The 20,018-nt window shown below is 45.2% G+C and overlaps 1 protein-coding gene across 8 annotated transcripts in view; it reads right to left on the reverse strand.

Moving 5' to 3' along the window:
- Window positions 1-20,018, reverse strand: part of REEP1 (receptor accessory protein 1) — a 112,354-nt gene that overhangs the window by 37,300 nt on the left and 55,036 nt on the right. For 4 of the 8 annotated variants that reach the window (XR_012788178.1, XM_075571683.1, XM_075571669.1 and 1 more), the window contains one exon: window positions 586-740. The exons of 3 other annotated variants lie outside the window; for them this stretch is intronic. Coding sequence is in view for 3 of the 5 variants with exons in the window: in XM_075571683.1 (XP_075427798.1) it covers window positions 586-740 (155 nt within the window). In the remaining 2 variants the exon portion in view is untranslated. Of the gene's footprint in view, window positions 1-585; window positions 757-20,018 lie in introns of those variants that run through there. One more of the 8 variants, XR_012788180.1, reaches the window with a different exon arrangement.

The following is a 20,018-nucleotide window of genomic DNA, read 5'->3' on the forward strand; positions in this document are numbered from 1 at the left end:
GAAACCTGTGAAAGTCTCAGGTCATTGGGACTGCTTTAAGAAATTGTGTGTTGATGAAAAATCCAAACCATATTTTGTAGATCAATATTTAAACCTCCAGCAGTTCAATGGATTTTTACAGTGCCAGAGACTGAACATATATTTATTTGAAACTCAGTAATCCTGATTATTTTTTTTTATTCTTCAGACTACATTTATTTTATTTTAAGTATCACACGGTCGCACTTTTCTTTTAGCACAAATCTTTTTATAACTGGGTCACAAAAGTTCTACCCACTACCTTTCTTTGCAGAATCATAATAATTTATTGATACACAGTGGCCAGTAATTATTTGATTGCACTCTGACTCAGAACCCGGTCTGCCGCCCAATACAATACCAGATATCTCGTTATTACAATCCCCAATTTTCCTTTAAGGTTTTAGACTGTGTGAAATACCCCACATTATTTGCCTTTGCATGTGCAGAGGTGTAATCTGAGCAACAACATACAATCAATGAGCCATGTATCTAAAATGAGGCCAAAATGAGTTCCTTGTTAAGAACTTCAAGGTTTTCCTCCAATTTTGGTTAATATTCCCATACCTCAAGGGGTCCATCCTTCTTCCTAGCAGTTTTATGCATGGCAGCCTGATCCAGTATAATGTCATTAGCTTCATCTTCTTCGTCTGAAAACAGTTCCTTTATCTCATAGTTTGTCTTACACGTCATTTCCGACTCATCCACTTCAACCTCAACAACTGAGTCCAGATCAGTCTACACAGTATAAATAAATGTGATAATAAGATGAATATTGCACAGCTTATACTGCAACAGGCAGAGCTACAAGCACAACTGTTAGTGAACAGAGCGTCACTTCAACCCAACACCACAATCATATTAGTTTGAGTTATTAATAGGGCCGCAGGAACACAGGAACTCTTCCCGAGTTCCATCTCTTGGCATCTTCTTAACATCATGGGAATAATGACGACAATATCCTCTGATAAAATACTCTGGGACATATTTACTAAGTGGTGCTAAGCCATAAGTCCCCTTACGGACCATTCCCTCTTTTTGCTGGGCACTGTAATGCTTAACACAGGTTTATTCCTACTGTTCATTCCATAATGGGGATTCCCTTCTACCTGTCTTGCATTATTGTGCACATTAGTCTATCCAGAAAGATAGATTAAAAGGACCGCAACAGGTGCACCTTGGAGGAAATGGAAGGAAGTGGGAATAGGTATAAAGGTACATAATGGAGACAAGCATGTTTCAGGGAATATGAAAGACCAGGACCACTACATAGAATTAGACTAATTGGGTGCGTAACAATGTGATTAAGACTAACTGCATGCAGTAGCTTTTATGGTATTTATTATTATTTGGCTCCTACTGAACATTTATAGGAGAGTATTTGTCTCTAGCAGCACCTCATCCTAAATAGAGGATCCAGGGGAATCTGTTCTGCTTACAAGAACTTGATACCCCCACAGTGAGCTTGAGATTATATATAAGCTAATAGAGATAAGGGTCTATAAAGCACTGCTATTCAATGCATTTTTTGTCTCTACTCAAGAAGGGGGATGTGTATTGAAAACTGGACAGATTTTTATTCTGACGTCTTAGGTAATATTCTGGCATATGGGCATACATCTTATATCAAAAACAGAGCTGTACATGTCTACTCATTTACTTTGGTGAAATAGTTTCAAGAAAGGCATTTGGTGTTACCTAAGCAGCTTCTTTGTCTTGATCTACAGAGGATGGTTGCCATTGATCTGTAAATACTTGACAGTCAGGGCAGTCTAAAACTTTGTCCACATGGAAATGCCAAACTTGGTCTATTGCTTGGGGAAATCATGACTGCAAATGCACTTACAAGCGATATGCAGTCTATTCTATGTATGTTTGAAGGAACAACATAGCCAAAATTAATAAAGCAACCAGCAGGAATCATATTTTATACTGAAAATAGCAACTGGGAATGATATATATATATATATATATATATATATGAATAAACCTCACATTTCGTTAGCCACAGAACGGTATCGTCTATTCATTTTTGATTATTAAAGCTCGGCTAACATGGTACCAATACACACACACACACACACACACACACACACACACACACACACACACACACACACACACACACACACACACACACACACACACACACACACACACACACACACACACACACACACACTGTGATACCAGCAGGTATCTCTATGTGCTGGAACAGTGCAGTAAGTTTACTTTTCCAGCTCACAGAGAGTTAATCCTCCCTGGAATGGCTAATGCAACTGCTGCCTAATTAATCAGACTGGGCTCCTCAGTGAAACAAGGAAGTGTTTAAGACAAACACAAAGAGACAATGCTGGGAGTCACAGGGTGAGAGACTGTTTTCCCCAGAGAAGGGGGGGGGAGATAGAAAGTCCTCTCCAGCTGCAGAAGCTGGTACAGAGGACCTACAGAGTAGTTTCTCTGGGCTCAACATGGGGCTAACTGTCCCTCGGAAGAAAGGAGGAGAGACTGTGCAGAAGCAGCGATGTCTGCTCCAAAGGACTGACAGATAAGCAAAAACACTTTATTGTAGTATGCAGACACTGTCTTATACTGTGGCATATGCCTGGTCATGTTTTGGCTTGGGAACCAGCTTAGCTGGCCATCCAGTTAACAAGGGCTAAAGCTACAGTGTAGTTAGTTTTCCCTAAAGGGAGTAGGTGTTGTTTTGATTTAAAGGGACGGTGGGCCTGTTAGCATATGATTTAATCCCTGTAAATAAACCCCACGTAAGCGAAGTATGACGTTTCCTGACGTTATCTGGGACTAAAAGATGCTACACCGTGGTGTGGGCATCACAAGATATAAAATAAAAAGATCACTTGTGAGCACATTCACGTCTTAGACAGGTCTGCAACCCTTCCTTCCACTATTATCACCTAGCATACAGTGCTTCCACTGCAGCAATGGATTCTGGGAAATGACATGCAAATAAGCACACCGTGTCACCTTTTGCCTGAAATGCTCATTTTTGCTGATGCTCGCTGTTAACACAGTTTTTAAGCACAGCATGGGAATCAGATGCAAAGCCAGAGAAACCACTCACAGACATGTTTCAACCTTAATGGGTCACATAAGCATGAGGTTGGTTGTACTGGCTTTGCAATTTTCAAGGCTGTAGGATTTACCATGCACATTATAAGTTATGGTGGGTGAAAAAGGCGACACTGAGGTCCTCTGATATAGTCGTGTCAACAACGAAATGCGTAAGGAATCCCAAACTCCCTGTCTCACGCTGTCTACCGGCATCCACTCACTGGTTGATATCGATAGAGGACTCTTTTCCAAGGGGAACAAGACTCCAGAGCTATCGGTTGCCGGAGGACCAATTCTCGTGTTGCACACACCATTTCAGGTTCGCAAGCACCGAAGACATCCAGTTCCACGGCGGCAAGTTGGCGCACCAGGTCCATCACCATCTGGACGTCAGAGACGGAGTTTGAGCATTGACTCATACACGCTTGAGACCTGTTTGGGTTTGTGAGTTTAACCATTGCAGACTCACTGATTGTTTGTATTAAATTGTCTTTATGGTATCACACTACGAGCGTGCACTTCTCTTTTTTTCCCTTTTCATATATACTACAGTATATATATACTAGAATATGATACCTGGACCAATAAGGCTTGTCCCCAGCCACACTATTTGCCAGCCTAATCCTTTTTGGATTACAAGTAATAACTCTCTGAAAGTCTGAGTTTTTTAAACTAACAGGGAGGAGACAATATTATGTCCGCAGTAACATCTATAGAATGTAACTGAACTATAAAGAGGCAGTATATAGTAAAGGTGGGAAATTATTTATTTATAAAATGTTTTACCAGGAAGTAATACATTGAGAGTTACCTCTCGTTTTCAAGTATGTCCTGGGCATAGAGTTAAGACAAATAATACATGGTTACAAATACATAGTTACATAAGTGAACATACATTATATACAAGCAGTCCTCGGTTATCCAACGGAATCCGTTCTGGAAGTGGCGTTGCATAGTGAAACCGCTGTAAAGTGAGTCCCATGTTAATCAGTGGCGGTGAGCGTTGGATAACGCATTCAGGCGTCGGATAACGCATTCCAGCGTCGAAAAACAGCCCACAGGGTTGCATTGTAAAGCGTTGGATATGCCAAATGTTTTAAAGTGAAACGTTGGATAGCGTGGACTACCTGTACAAGACTTTGCATGCACAGGTAGAGATAATAAAGATTATAGGCGTATGTAAGAGTTACAGACCAGATTAAAATGTGAGACAACTTTAGTTTTGAAAAGAACTTAAACTGGTGGCGGCTGTAAGAGTCTCTGGTAGGTTGTTCCAGTTTTGGTGTGCACGGTAAGAGAAGGAGGAGCGGCCGGATACTTTGTTGAACCTTGGGACCACGAACAGTCTTTTGGAGTCAGATCTCAGATAAGTGCTGCATGTGGTAGGGGTGAGGAGCTTGTTCAAATACACGAGTAGCTTGCCCAGAAAGTATTTGAAGCCAAGAAAGGAAAGATGAACTTTGCGCCTAGACTCAAGTGATGACCAATCTAGTTCTTTGAGCATTTTGCAGTGATGTGTGTTGTAGTTGCATTGGAGAACAAAACGGCATATTGAATTGTAGCGGGTATCAAGTTTGCTAAGGTGGGTTTGGGGGGCCGAGCCGTATACTATGTCCCCATAGTCGATAATTGGCATTAGCATCTTCTTTGCGATATGCTTTCTGACCAGCAGACTTAGGGAGTATTTGTTCCTGTAAAGTACACCTAGTTTGGCATAGGTTTTGGATGTCAGGGTATCAATGTGCATCCCAAATGTTAAATGGTCGTTGTCAAGAGAGAGGGGATTTGGCCCGGGATTAAAGGGGTTTCACCCCATTTGGCCACCCTCTACTCTCACCTGGGAAGCAAGGGGTTAACTGGACTGGGGTCCAGTAATGTGGTTTTGCCTTGCTTCAGCCATCCAACTGTTTATTCCCCTGTAAAAATGTATTGTTTCTGTTCCAGTGACTGCACCACACACACACTGGGATCCATCCGGGAGGGCAAGGGTTAATAGTTGAATAGTGATTATAGCCCTTTGTTTAAGTTACCCTCAAAGATGCCTGCCTACTAAGGAATGCGACCAAATGTTTGCAGGAAGCTGGAGTGGGTTGTGAGTGTTATAACTCACACTTACAAACCATAGTATCCTGCCAGACACTCTATTTGGTAGACAGGCCAAACGCCCCTGATTTAGGAGTGGGGCTACAGAATGAGTGACCTTATTAAATATGGAATTTTGGATCTGCTCTGAAAAATGCAGACCCCCATCTGCTATGTTAATAGGGCAGGGAGAGCATCTTCACACTTACAATGGAAGCCAAAATCTGCTTCAAAGAGATTTTTTCTAGCCAACTCAGCATCTTGAGTGCAAGAGAAGGGTTGAAATGGTATATAAGTCAGAGTCACCCCTTACTCAAATGTCCTTCATGTGTCTTCATGATCTGCATGTATTGCTGTGATGTCAACATCTGAAACTGAATTATGGAAGAAATGGCCCATCCTGTATCCTGATGGCTTTTCTTGTCCTAACCTTTAAGTAAGTGTCCATATTTTGTCTGTTATTTGTATATCTCGTGTGTTCACCTTTTTCAAGGAATAAATTATATTTTATCATATCTAAGTTTCGTCCAGTTCAACCCAGTTATATTTTTTGTGTATTATTAATAGCCTGTCACAAAGCTCCCGTCACAGGCTTATTAATAAAACTGGTGGCAGCAGTTGGGATTGAACTGGACCTGTATTACAGAGTACTGCGGGATTCTGTGATATAGTGGGAATTCGATGGTAATTGCGAGTTCCTGGGACTAAAGATATTGAACACACAGTGTACAACATATAACACAAGATATGGCACCTCCTCACTGTTCCCCTACTTGTGAGAAGCATTGCCTCCAGAACCAAAGTGCCGGCCATCCGTTGCCTGCAGAACCAAAGTGCCGGCCATCCGTCTGACTGGAGCCGGGCACCGAGACCGGAGGAGTACATCAAGTCGGCGCGGGGACCAGCAGCCGGCAAGGCTGAGAGAGAGGCAGCGATCAGTTAGCATGAAACCCGGCAGGCTGAGCAAAGATCCACAGCTGCAGCCGTTGTAACCATCAAACCTCCCGGAGAGCAGGGAATGGACCCAGCCCCGGGACGGCAGAGACTTGTGGAGGGAGGGGGTGGTCTCGGAGACCACAGAAGTCTTGCACCAGGAGAGGTAACGGCTGTTGCGGTGGCCCGTCCATTTTCCCTGAAAGAGCTAGCACTGGTGTGTGCGTTGGGCAAGACGTGGTTCCCGGAGAAGTGGACCCAGTTCACGGCGTTGGTGCTGCACCGACCCGCTTACCCCCTCCCAGAGCCCAGCGCTCAAGCAACTCCACTCTGGACTCCGTTGCCCCTTGCTGGGGTTAGTCCACCGGTGGCGGAGAAGCTCCGGCAGGCGCTGCGGCACTGGCAACAAACGGGCCACAATAATGCCCGGTGCCCGGACCGTGCGCGGTCGGGCGAAGAAGCCCCTCAGGGCAAGCGCTAACGAGCTGCGGACAAGATGACCCAGTTAGCGGCATCCTCTGATGGCTCCCGCCCAGCCAGGGCGACAACCCTTCACGGGATGAGTCCTGGAGAACCTGGCCGGGCTGCATCGGCAACAGCGGCGGAGAGCGGCGGCCATCCACCTGATCCCGGCAGAGAACCGGCGGCGGCGGAGAAGAAGCCGCCATTCCGGCATCCTGCCGGCGGCAATTTTATTTGGGGGGAGAGTTGGGGTGTGCGGGAGGCGGGTGTTTCACATTGTTTGGCGGAGTCGGCGATTCCCAGCGATGACCGGAGCCCCACAATCCACGCCAGCGACCTTGCATCAAAGCCGGGTACTGCTGCGGCAGCTACCCAGGGCTCGCCCATGGCGGCGACGGCGGCGGAAGAGCTGCGATTCCGGCAAAGTGCCGGAGCCCTTTCTGAGTGGGGGGAGGGACAGGGTTTGCGGGAGGGGGTTATTTTACCTGGTTTGGCGGGAGCTGTGTTCCTCCACACAGACCTGGGACCCTTGTCCTGCACCGTTGTACCTGTACCCAACCCGAGCGCTGTCGCGGCAGCGGCCCGTTGCTGCCCAGCCCAGATGGTGCCGGTGGCGGCCACTCCAGTCCCCTGCAATCGGGACCAACGAAGGCGGCGGTCTCTGCGGGGACCAGCGAGGTAAGCCAGACCAAGTCGCAGACTGACCCTGACTTATTTTTCCCTATGACTGTACCACGTTGTTTCACTATAGGGGTGACCGGGGGGTGGCAGGAGATAGGGGTACCAGGGGAGGGGAAGGAAGGGCAGCTTGTAGGGCAGCCAGCCTTCCCCATTACCCTGGCGGAGCAGCAAGGGGACTCTCAGTTAAGAGCCCCACTGTTGAAGCCTTGCTATGGGCTGGAGGTATCAGGGGTTGTGGCAAAGTTATACCACCCCCAGATTACCTGCCAGCCAAGAGCTAAGGTGGGTGCATCTGCACCAGCAACCCTGAGCTCATCTCCGGTAATGGGGAGGCAGTGTCAGGGAGATGGCCTCACTCAGGTGTCCCTAGGATCCAGGTTAGGATTAGCTAGGGAGAAGCAGAGTGAGGGGAGGCTGCAGGTAAGTAGCCAGAATCAGATCTCAGTGAGAGAAGAAGGGCTAGTGGTAGCCAGGGAGGGAAAGCAGCAGGTATGGCAGCTAGAGTTCCCCGTTACCATGGCAGAGCCTCAGGGGGTTTCTCAGATCAGCAACCCCCTGTTGCAGCCTAGCTATGGGCTGGGGGTATCATGGGCAGTGGCCAGCTTGTGCCACCCCAGGGATACCTGCCAGCCAAGAGCTAAGGCGGTTGCATCTGGAGAGGTGCCCCTGACCTCATCCCTGGTAAGGGGGAGACAAGGTCAGGGAGGTAGGTGCACTCAGGTAGTTCAAGGGTCTGGGTTAGGATTGCCCAGGGGGGAGAGGAGTGCAGGTGGGCTGCAGGGAGGTAAGCAGCAGGAGTCATCAGCAGGGGCTGAGGTGCTGGGCCTAGGGGAGACTAAGCAAGGGGAGATAGGAGGTCAGTGGGGTGTCAGGCAGCTGGCAGAAGCTAGGGATGGGCTAGGTAGGCAGGAGGTCCCTTGTTCTGACCGGCCAGGAGTGACCCCCCTGACAGATGCCCCAGGGTTCCCAGAAGAGGGGCTGTGGGTAGATAGGCAGCCAGGGAGGAGCGTCAAGGGTATAGCAGAGCAGCTACAGGTGGGCACAGGGCCAGGGCAGGTAGGGTCCCTACAGGATAGTGACATAGCTCTTTCCCAGACTTGGTTGACAGGAAAGCGATGGTCTGTGCTTGATAGCTGGTCTCTTGCTGGTGCAGAGACATGCCAGTCTCTGGGCAGTGTGCAGCCTGGTCTGCAAAGGGGCCCCTTCACCATGGACTTGGTTCACCAGGCACTGGGTGGGGGGCAGAGGGAGGCAAAGGAGAATGCCCGGCTGCCATGGTGGAGCCCTGCTCAGCAGGATCTGGACTTTACTATCCACTGTGGCCAGGACAATGTACTGGACAATGCCGGAGAACAATTTTGCCAGGCCAATCCCTCAGGACTTATTGAGTGCTTCAAGGACGCCAGTGGTGTCCCAGTGCCAGGGAAGGCAGCTGGGGCACCAGGCACCCCTTGAGCAGGGGAGGTGTCAAGAGAGAGGGGATTTGGCCCGGGATTAAAGGGGTTTCACCCCATTTGGCCACCCTCTACTCTCACCTGGGAAGCAAGGGGTTAACTGGACTGGGGTCCAGTAATGTGGTTTTGCCTTGCTTCAGCCATCCAACTGTTTATTGCCCTGTAAAAATGTATTGTTTCTGTTCCAGTGACTGCACCACACACACACTGGGATCCATCCGGGAGGGCAAGGGTTAATAGTTGAATAGTGATTATAGCCCTTTGTTTAAGTTACCCTCAAAGATGCCTGCCTACTAAGGAATGCGACCAAATGTTTGCAGGAAGCTGGAGTGGGTTGTGAGTGTTATAACTCACACTTACAAACCATATTATCCTGCCAGACACTCTATTTGGTAGACAGGCCAAACGCCCCTGATTTAGGAGTGGGGCTACAGAATGAGTGACCTTATTAAATATGGAAATTTGGATCTGCTCTGAAAAATGCAGACCCCCATCTGCTATGTTAATAGGGCAGGGAGAGCATCTTCACACTTACAATGGAAGCCAAAATCTGCTTCAAAGAGATTTTTTCTAGCCAACTCGGCATCTTGAGTGCAAGAGAAGGGTTGAAATGGTATATAAGTCAGAGTCACCCCTTACTCAAATGTCCTTCATGTGTCTTCATGATCTGCATGTATTGCTGTGATGTCAACATCTGAAACTGAATTATGGAAGAAATGGCCCATCCTGTATCCTGATGGCTTTTCTTGTCCTAACCTTTAAGTAAGTGTCCATATTTTGTCTGTTATTTGTATATCTCGTGTGTTCACCTTTTTCAAGGAATAAATTATATTTTATCATATCTAAGTCTCGTCCAGTTCAACCCAGTTATATTTGGTGTGTATTATTATAGCCTGTCTCAAAGCTACCGTCACAGTCGTTGCAAGCTTTAAAAATGTAGCCTTGGTCCCAAATACCATTATTATAGTCTTGTCAGTGTTTAAAAACAGTTTGTTTTGGGAAATCCAATTTTCAAGTCTCAAAAAGTCAGATTGACGTATGTGTTCAAGGTGGGAGAGGCTAGTGCTGTGCGCATATAAGATTGTCTCATCTAGATACATGTGTATTGAAGCTCCCTTACAAGCTGTATGAAGATCATTGATGAACACTGAGAAGAGTAGGGGCCCCAGAACAGAGCCTTGCGTGCCACCACAGGTGATATCCAAGGGGTTCGAGTTAGAGCCTGAGATACACATGTTGGGATCTACCCGATAGGTAGGAATGAAACCAGCTTAAAGCATGCTTCCCTATTCCAGAGCACTGAAGTTTGTTAAGCAAGATAACGTGATCAACAGTATCAAAAGCCTTTGCAAAATCTAGGAATATTGCACCAGTGAGATGTCCCAGTTCCATTTCACACTGGATTTCATTGCAAACTTTTAGCAGGGTAGTTACGGTGGAGTGTTTGGGACGAAACCCAGATTGGAATTGGCTAGGGAAATTTGTCTTGGTATAGTAATCGCTTAACAGGGAGTGAGCACATTTTCCCATGACTTTGGATAGTATTTGGGAGAAGAGAGATTGGCCTGTAGTTTGAGACAGTGTTTTTGTCCCCACTTTTGAAGATTGGGACAACTCTGGCAGTTTTCCAGGTCTTAGGGATATGGCCTGCAGACAGGATAGAGTTGACTATAGAAGCAATTGATTTGGCAATGGCTGGGGCACCAAGTCTTAGGAATTTAGATTGCATACAACAGACGACAGTCGACAGTGTGTTTTGTGAACTTAGATTGCAGTAAGTCAGGTCCACATTGGCTGCTTAGTTTTAATTTGAGGAGTGCTTGTGTAATCTCCTCTTCGGATACTGGGACAAATTGAAAATTGTGAGCAGTGTTGGGAGAGGGTGGGGCTATAGGGGTGCTCTCAGAATGAGGTTCATGTTTGTGGTTTGGGTTGTGTTTCGCTAATAAGTTAGTAGCACACTCCACAAAGTAATCATTGAATGTATTTGCAATGTCACATTATATTACATAACATACAAAATGTTCTTGTTAAAAAAAAAACAATCCAACAAGCTGCTTAGTAACTACCACTATCCACAGAGGGGAACTGCCAAGAATACGTTATCCAAACATGACTATTTCCAGAACAGACATTGACCAGCCATTGGGAGCTCACAGGGAAGAAAGTACAGGCGGTTATCAGGAAAGCAGTGCAGGCTGTTAATTAATCATCGGTTAATAGAAATAAAATCAAATCAACTGTTAATCTGTACAATAAAGAAAAAGTGGCAGTTTGGTTACACTTACATACGAGTCCCCCAAACATGGTCACATGGAAAAGAGGAGAAAGAGATTGTTAACAAAACTCATTACTTGCTGGTCTGCCATGTCAATCAATGAGAACACTTTAACTCCTTCAAATATCAGACGCTTGTTTTCTCCTTTAGATCATCAAGGTTAACATCAGCTTGTTCTTTGTTACCAAAGATTCCAGGGTTACCAGTGGAAGCTCATCCTCAATTTGAATTGTTAACTATGGGGCATAGATATCAAGGCACAATTGGAGCAATTCTGCGGCAACAAACGTATACAAGAAAAAATCCTATTGATTTCAATGGGACATTTTGCTTTAAAGCAGCATTTCAAGCTGCTGTTTAAAAAATAAATAAATACAACATTTCCATTCAGTATGTGCATCAATACAATCTACACACTGACAAGTGATTAGCTAAGTTGCCCATCGATCTGTTCTCCTGTGATCGATCGGCGAAGATTTGGCTCGGGGGTTCACTAAATGTCAGTGCAGCAGAATTGGACCCAAGATGCAAAGTTCTGTGTGGAAGATCATGTGACCAGGCAGTCACTAGATACAATTGGTTCACTGCTAGAGAGAGGGCAGGGCTCAAAGAGGGGTGTGCCAGAGCCTGTTTCAGAAGAGGAAGGGGATGTGACTTTGTAAATGGTTGCTATGGAAACTAAAAATGCTTGTTACATTATAATACATTAATAATAACATATATTTTTTAAATGCTACAAGTATTTTCACATAGTAAAGAACTGTTTTTTTTTTTAAACACACACATGTAGGAAATTACTTGAACTGCAGCTTTAATACATACAGTGTAGTTATTTTGCCGGTACCAGCCTAACAGCCGCTGCCAGCAAAATAACTACACCGAATGTATTAAAGAAAAAAGTCCCATTGAAATCAATAGGATTTTTTTTAATATATGTTTTGTGCTGTTTTTTTTTTTTTGCTGCAGAATTGCTTCCCTTTTCCCCTGACACACACCTCTATCTTGTTTTTATAGCCATTCAACATTTAGGGCCAATGTATTTGTCTTCTGTAAACCATATATATATTCTGTCTCATCTGCTTAGAAGCATTAGTAGCATGGGCTTATTTATCCCAGCAAATTAACTGATTCCTCTATCTATATAGGGTGATGCATTATAATAAGTACGGATGCTATACGACTTGTTTATCATGAGTTTTATTGTACCTCATATGTTTTAGCTTTCTAATGACTACGGCGCTTTGGCTTTTAAAGGTCCCAATACATACATAAACCCAAAACAAGCCGGGTCTACTTGAAACCATCTAATGCTGAGATTAGAGATCTGCCCACCTGACCAGATTCACATCAATGCAGCTTAGAGGGAACTTTCTAAAAGTTTGCCAAACCCGCAAATGTTTCTAGAGACATGGCCCAAAATGTTACAAACTCACTATTTTGTCTTTTTAAAGTGGCAAAATAGAAAATCTGCAATAAAATTATTATAATGAAAAAAAAATCAACATTAACTCCCATTACATTTTTCTTAAGAGTTAAGCCAAAAGCTGGAGTAAAAAGCAGTGCATTGTGTTACAATCGCCTCCATCATTGACTCCGTTAAAGTAATGGCTCCATTTTTTTGTCAATCCACTTTTGTTTTATTATTTTGTTACAGTATCTGCATTTACTGTATGGCTGCTTTTCATGCCAAATGAAAGAAAGGCAAAGTAGAAGAGATTTAGGGCCATATACACAAAGTGGTGCAAAGCCATAAGGCACCTTCCACTTGAATAGGTTTTGAAAATATGGTGAATAAGAATATTTTCCAGTCTGGCTTTTACTGTTTAATTCCTTTTATAATGCCCAGTAGGTCACCACTTGCTCTTCTAATACTTCAATACTCATTTCTTTATTTACAAATATCTACTCGGAGAGATAACGTGGATATGGGCGTCTCATCTTTAAGCATGTCCGGGATCCAGACATTGGTATGAATATTGCCACAAGTTTATGCACAAAGTTACAGTGACACAGAGCTGAACGGGGAACATTTAGGGGCCTGATAACCATCCCAAAATGGTAGCGCAGAATAAGAAAAAGAATGACAAGCTCCTCTAATAAACATCTGGGTGGCAAACAGACCTCTGGAGGACAATATTATTTGTACTGGTTTGTCCTGAAGTAAGCAAGATAATCTGTTGGTTGGGTAACACATCCAGATGTTTGCAGTTAAGTCAAAATAGTGCCCATTGACCAATTTCCATTTGTACTCAACCAGATCAAGCATGGAAAAGTAATTAAGTATTATACAGAGTGACCACCACTTTATTGAAGTGAGTATTATTCTGGACCCAGGCTCACATGTAGCATGTGAGAAGATCCATGTAGCATAAACTCATCCCCTTTTTAAAGCACACAAAGTCCTTCTATTTCCTTCAACTTTATTGAGCGGGGTTAACAGAAATATAAAAGTACTTGCATGTAGTTTGTGGTTGAAAATGTCTCTTGTGAGGAGAAGTATTCTATGTGAGAGGAAGTGGCTATTTTTATCAGGGGAAGGTGTAGCGGTCATGTAAAATGGCTACAGTCATCTCTCCTGCTGACAGTAAGGCCTGGTAAGTTGTGGGCATGCCAGAAGTAATTATGGAGGTTTGGCCTCACACCCTGGTGAGGTGCCCTATGTATGGATGGGAGTGGTCACAGGCTCTGACTCCATGGTTAGTGATGTCAGAGGTGTGTCAGCCTCCAGAGTATACATAAGGCACAGCACTGAGCCAAAGTTAGAGTGTTGCTGGGAGGAGGAGTAAGAGTAGGAGCAGTTAAGAGTTATGTTATAGTAGCTGAATAAGAAGACTGTGTCCAGGGACCTGGCACAGAGTAAAGACATCCCGGCTGGGATAGGGAATCCCTATTTAAGGCGAACTATACCTTTTAAAGGGAAGTGCGGTGACAATGGAGGGCTAATACACCCCATTGTGGAGGGCAGCATGGCCCACCGTACAATAAAGATGCTCTTGATTACCAACCCTCTCGTGTGCATGTGTGGAGTAATTGCACAGAGAGGAGCACCACAGAGGAGTTCCTCGCCAGGACCATCCCCAAGTGACCGAAGGGACCCTGATGAGGTGGAGGCGCTGCACTGGATTTAGGTAGGACTCAGCACACTACCTCAGCTGCCTGTCTGGACGGGTCCTCCCCACACACCATCATGCGGGAGACTCAGGAGTCCTGTTGCCAACAGGTGCACCACCAGACACTACCACACTGTAATGGGGACTGGTTAGACCACAGGGGCCAATATGAGATTGGGTGGGTCAGGCCAGTTCAGAAATACCGTTACAAAGGTAAAAAGGAATCCCTTTCTAAGGGAGCAGTGGAAGATATGTCTACTCACTTTGTCTGCTGATGGTAAAAGAGAGCACACTTTCCATTCCAGACAGGAACAAGCCAAAAGGGCATACTAATGAACAGAGAAGGGCTGGGGGAGAGGGCTAAACCAATCTCAATTATGAGCATTGGGAGGTTTGCCAGTGCAACTGACTAGTGGCATGTGGAGAAAGTAATATTGTGACAACAATGTTGCAATTAAACAGCAGCACTGGCTGCTTAGAACAGGGAAAACATGCATCTTTCCCCTGGGGAGAGCTGGCAGCCTGAGAGCAGAAAAAATACACAGAAAATATACACTCCTGTTCCAGGACAAGTATAATTAACAACACCAGTGTGTGGCATTACCATCAGAGGAAGCCAACCCAACTGGAAACAATCGGGCAACGTAGACATCTCTATCAGATACACGTGACAGGGGCCTTGGCACCGGCATGGTAGAAAAATCTCAACCTCAATAAAGAAGTTGCTTTCAACAACTCTTTTCTAAAGGATAATTTCACTAATTAATTCTATAACTGCATGACACACAGAAAAGGGGAGGGGGAAAAAAGTCTGATGGAAAATCAATTTAGAATTAACGGAGACACTATATGGTAGGTGACATTTAATTATGTTTCTGCCTCATAACACTATTTTAGAGAATACATTGTAAAGCTCAGTCTTAATCGACTAACACTGTAATAAAGTTGATACCGGATATACTTCTGGTTTTATTTCCATAATATTTAGATATCCCAGTACTTTCACAGTTTTTATGGTTTATTGATTAACCTGCATTTCCCGGATCTGACATTCAACATTGTAGCAACGGGCCCATTTACAGACTTATCTATATTGGCGTCACAAGAGTGGAACAGATTTACAGCTCATTAAGACATCTGTTGTCACGCAAAACAACTACAGAACAGAGGGGGGAACCGGGGGCTGATGGTGTAACCATATCGGCAAATTGAACTGTTGTAAAATGCATTGATGTGAACAAAAACGAAATCCTTTTGATCAAACAAAGTGGAATATTTATGAAACTCTTTCTTTCGCCTGTATAACGGATGCAAAAAGCATCAGATTTAGCAAAAAAATAAAAAATACATTAAGAGCAACTAGAATTTCACTTCCAGAAATGTGGTGCTGCTTTTGCACCAGTTTTGTAGCAGGAAGTCTTTGATAAATAGACCCTTTATATCTACCACAGCCAAGGCTTTCAGGCCTACAGCTGTTAGACACACATTCTGAAACAAATGGTGGAGAGGTTACAGCTTTTACCTTTTGCAATTCTAACAACTACGTAAGTTGTAGGGGCGGATTGGAGGTGAAATGTGGCCCGGGGCATTTCACGTACCTGCCAGCTTTCATCCAGCAGCATCATGTGATGGTCTGCCATGTAGGGGCTCAAGGGCTTACAACACTTTGGCCAAAGAGTTAAACTAAAAGACCATTTTATTCAAAAGAGATCTATATATATATATATATATATATATTTAGGCACTGTACTATGTATTTGTGTCATTGGATGTGCACTGAGCTCTGTCTGTATTTCATGTTCTGTCTCTGGTTTTAAATATTTATTGCCATGCTCAGTAGCACTCCTCTGTGACACTTATACGCTTATATATATATTGTGGTTATTTTGGGGGTTCAATATGAGCTTGTAGGTGTCCTGTATGTTTTATGCCTTACAGAGGCCTCGCTCTCTCACCCCGGCAATCGGTTTCATTGTTGTGGGGAAGAGCGTGGGGGCTCTGCAAGTCTAGGGTTGCCAGGTGTCCGTTTTTTAACGGGACAGGCCGGTATTTTACCCGTGTCCAGGAAAAAAATTAGAGGTAGTACCGGACATGTATGTGTTTTGCATTAACTCTCTCTAGACCGCGAGTGCGGCGGTGGGAAGCGCGAGTGCGGTGTTGCGCGAGTGCGGAGTGAGGCGCCCTGGAGTGAGATGTGCACAGCTAAGCGAGAGCAGGTTAGAGCGGAGATGACGTCAGTCAGAGGCTAGCGGGGGACACAGTCCACACCCAGGCGGCGCCAGAGTCTGCTTCCGGTGCCACTGTCTGCCAGGAGATTAACAGGTAAGGAAGAGAATTTTAGGGGTGGGGGATGATGAGGAGATCATGATGATGGGGGGGTGAGGAGATGATGGGGGGTGAGGAGATGATGATGATGGGGGTGAGGAGATGATGAGGATGGTGGTGTGAGAGGAGGATGAGGAGCGGGTGAGAGGATGATGAGTAGGGGGTGAGAGAATTAGAGGGGGCGCGAGGGTGGGTGAGAAGATGAGGGGAGGGGGAGGGAGGATCAGGAGGTGAGAGGATGAGGGGGGTTGCAACAATCTTGGGAGTAGTGGGAGAGGAGCATTAAGATCAGTATTGCTCACTGTAACAGGGACTTATCACTGCTTGAGAGAAACTGCCTCTAAATCCAGCAGTGTGCTGGTTAATTGCAAACAGGCAATCAACCAGACTCCATCTGACTGATTAGGACTTTTAGAAAAGCCTGATGTGAGAAACAGGAGAGAGATTTCCTGAGGTCACAATTGGGCTGACACAGGAAAGCAGAGACGCCTGCACACAGATACTGTCTTGAACACAAAGGTGTGCTTAGATCAAGACATCCAGACACCCAGAGACCTATATTTCCTGGACACAGAGGACCCAGGAACCTGCCAGAGACTAACACGGAGGACTACCTGCTTAAGGTACCTCCTGAGACTTTGGGGTGATTGACTGGTAATGGAAATATCCCTCCAGTCCTGTAGATAGGGTCTGGGGAAGTAAGTAGCCCTTACAAAGGGATAGGGGTTTGTTACTTTGTTGTTTTTGTATTTATTGCCTGGATAAAGGAACAGGTTCAATAAACCCAAGATATAATTTCACCCTAATCGGTCTCCATTAAATGTACCTCTGCACACGTCTCTTACACTCACCATGTACAGTTTGACTGTAGGTATGTTATTTATAAATTATCTGATAGTTACGTCATTTTTTTAAATTTCACTCCAAGTTTGCATTAATTTGTACCATTTCATATTCTATTTCGTAAAAAATGCTGGGAGGCTCAATCCCCAAACCCCTCCCCAGAATTTTTTTTTTTACGAAATAGAATATGAAAGGGTGCAAACTGGTGCAAACTGGTGCAAACTGGGAGTGATTTTTTTTTTAAAAATGACATAGCGGTCATAATTTATAAATAACATACCTCCCCACCGATTTTGCGTGTGTCGCATTTTTCACCATTGTGTCCATTATTTTCGGAGAAGCCACCTGGCAACCCTAACCGCGATGCATAGCGCAGCACCGGCCCACCAGGGCAAACCTGAACGCCCGATAGTGCAATCCGACCCTAGTGAGTTAATTTGGGGCCTTTGCTGGTTACTTTCAATACTTTACACCAGGGGTGGCCAACTTCAGTCCTCAAGGGCCACCTACAGGTCAGGCTTTAAGGATATCCCCGCAAATGGCTCAGTCGTTGGAGCTATCTGTTTCCTCATCAATTCTAAGGCCTGGGACATAGTAGATAGGGTTGTGCTGAGCCGTGCTGAGCCGTGCTGAGCAGATGCACTTACCCCCTGCATCTGTCATCAGCGCGGCTTTAGCAGCTGCTTCCGCATGCGTGCGGAGGCTGAGAAAATTTGCCGAGACAGGCAAGTTTGAAATTTGCCGCTCAGGGGAGTGGAGGAGCGGTCACATGACCGATCGATATCCAATGAGGCTGCAGCCGGCATTTTCCTGGTGACGTTGACGTCGGTGGCGTGACGTTGACGTCGGCGCCAGAATAGCCCTGCCTGCCGACACGCCCACCACCCGCCTCCCAAGCGCGCTTGCTGTCTCCTCTGCCAGGCCAGCAAAAAGCTCCTGGTTGAGCGAACAGCAGCGAGCAGCAGCGCGGGTCAGCACGAATTGATCCACCATGACCGAAGCCTAATGCATAATGCAAGAGTTTATCCTGCGCACGGTAAAACCACTGGAGTGATTAGGCTTATGATGCATAATGACAAGGGAGGCAGCGGGTGATTTTGTTGCAAACCAGACAAAGGAAAAGCAGAACAATAGTTGATCTTCTAATTTGGGTTAGGGATTTTAAAATGGTAGACTTGCTATCCAACCAATGAACAAAGGCAATGCCATTGGGTGTACCGTGTGAATTGCAAGCACTTGCCACATTTAATGTTGTACTAACTATTCACTGGCTCCTCGGCAAGGATGTTACTTGCAGCCATTTTGAGTTAGGGGAAAACCTAATCACACAGAAAATCACTTGTTTATGAAAACTGGGGTGTCCTGGCTGAATGACCAATACACCTATGGAGCAGGGATATCCTTAAGACCTGACCTGTTGGGGTTCCCTGAGGACTGGAGTTGGGAAACACTGTAATAGAGTAATTGTAAAGGAAATATAAAAAGGCATTATTGAGATATCCTTATTTGGTCTCAGAAGCCATGAGGCAGCCATTTTGGATAGGTGATGTCATTTGGAAGGCAGAAGTGCATTGAGATTCATTACTCATCTCAATGGCTTCTGCTATTTCTGGAAGAGCCCATCCTGTCATTTTCTTAGTTGCATTGATCCAACACACCAGGTGAAGAAGATGGAGGGGAATAGAAGAAGGACTATGGATAGTATATTCATACTCACTACATCTTTACACTGAAGCACATTTATACGTGGTGAGAACGGGTGTCCTAAACAGTCTCCTGCTTTAGTGCTTGAAAGATGAATATGGAAAGCAACATAATGTGTTTGTAAAATGACATTAACCTATCTGTTGCTTGTGACACCTTTCCTTCATCAGTAATAACATATTGTTAGCCCATGAAAAAGAGAATGAAAATAACATGTTGGAACATTATCTACTATATACTGTACTGAATTGAACTAAAAAGGATGCGTTCTTTAATAATTTATTAATCAATTAAGGCTGGGGTGCTCAACTGCAGTCCTCAAGAACCCCCAACGGGACAAGTTTTCTGGATATTCTTGCTTCAGCACAGGTGGCTCAATCAGAGGCTCAGTCAAAAACAAAGTCAAAGATAGCTATGCCGTGGTGCTCCGACGTCCGCAGACCCCCAGTTCCTAATTGCCCAACTGCCCTGTCCACCGTTGGGCACGAAACAGCCGCGGGGTAAAAGCTCTCACCTGCGATCGATAGAAAGTTGCACCGTCATTCAGAGACGACATTGCAACTTTCTATATGTGACCCCCACGGCCATATAGGCCCTGTTTATGTGTCAAAACCGAAACATTCAAGTGGATGGCAGTTACCGCTGCATCGGGGGGCGCAAAACCTCACACCGCGGCTCGGTGAAACGCGGGCTGAGACAGCTATTAATATCCTGTCACGCTGCTTCTCTTTGGCACGGAAGCCTCAGAGCTTCATGTAAAGCAATCTATTGAAGACGCTTTCCTGACATGGAGGAACTGTTTCCCAGCATATTAAATGGGGGGGTCTACATTTTAACGATTTCCTCCTACAGCATAAACCAGGGGTGGGCATCTCCTGTCCTCAAGGGCCACCGACAGATCAGGATATCCCTGCTTCAGCACAGGTGGCCCAATCAGTCGAAGATTGAGCCAATTGTGCTGACGCAGGGCTATCCTGAAAACCTGACCTGTTGGTGGCCCTTGAGGACTGGAGGTGCCCATCCCTGACATAAACTCTATCAGTACAGAAGAGG

Source organism: Ascaphus truei, chromosome 1, assembly GCF_040206685.1.
Source record: "Ascaphus truei isolate aAscTru1 chromosome 1, aAscTru1.hap1, whole genome shotgun sequence".
Lineage (NCBI taxonomy): Eukaryota > Metazoa > Chordata > Amphibia > Anura > Ascaphidae > Ascaphus > Ascaphus truei.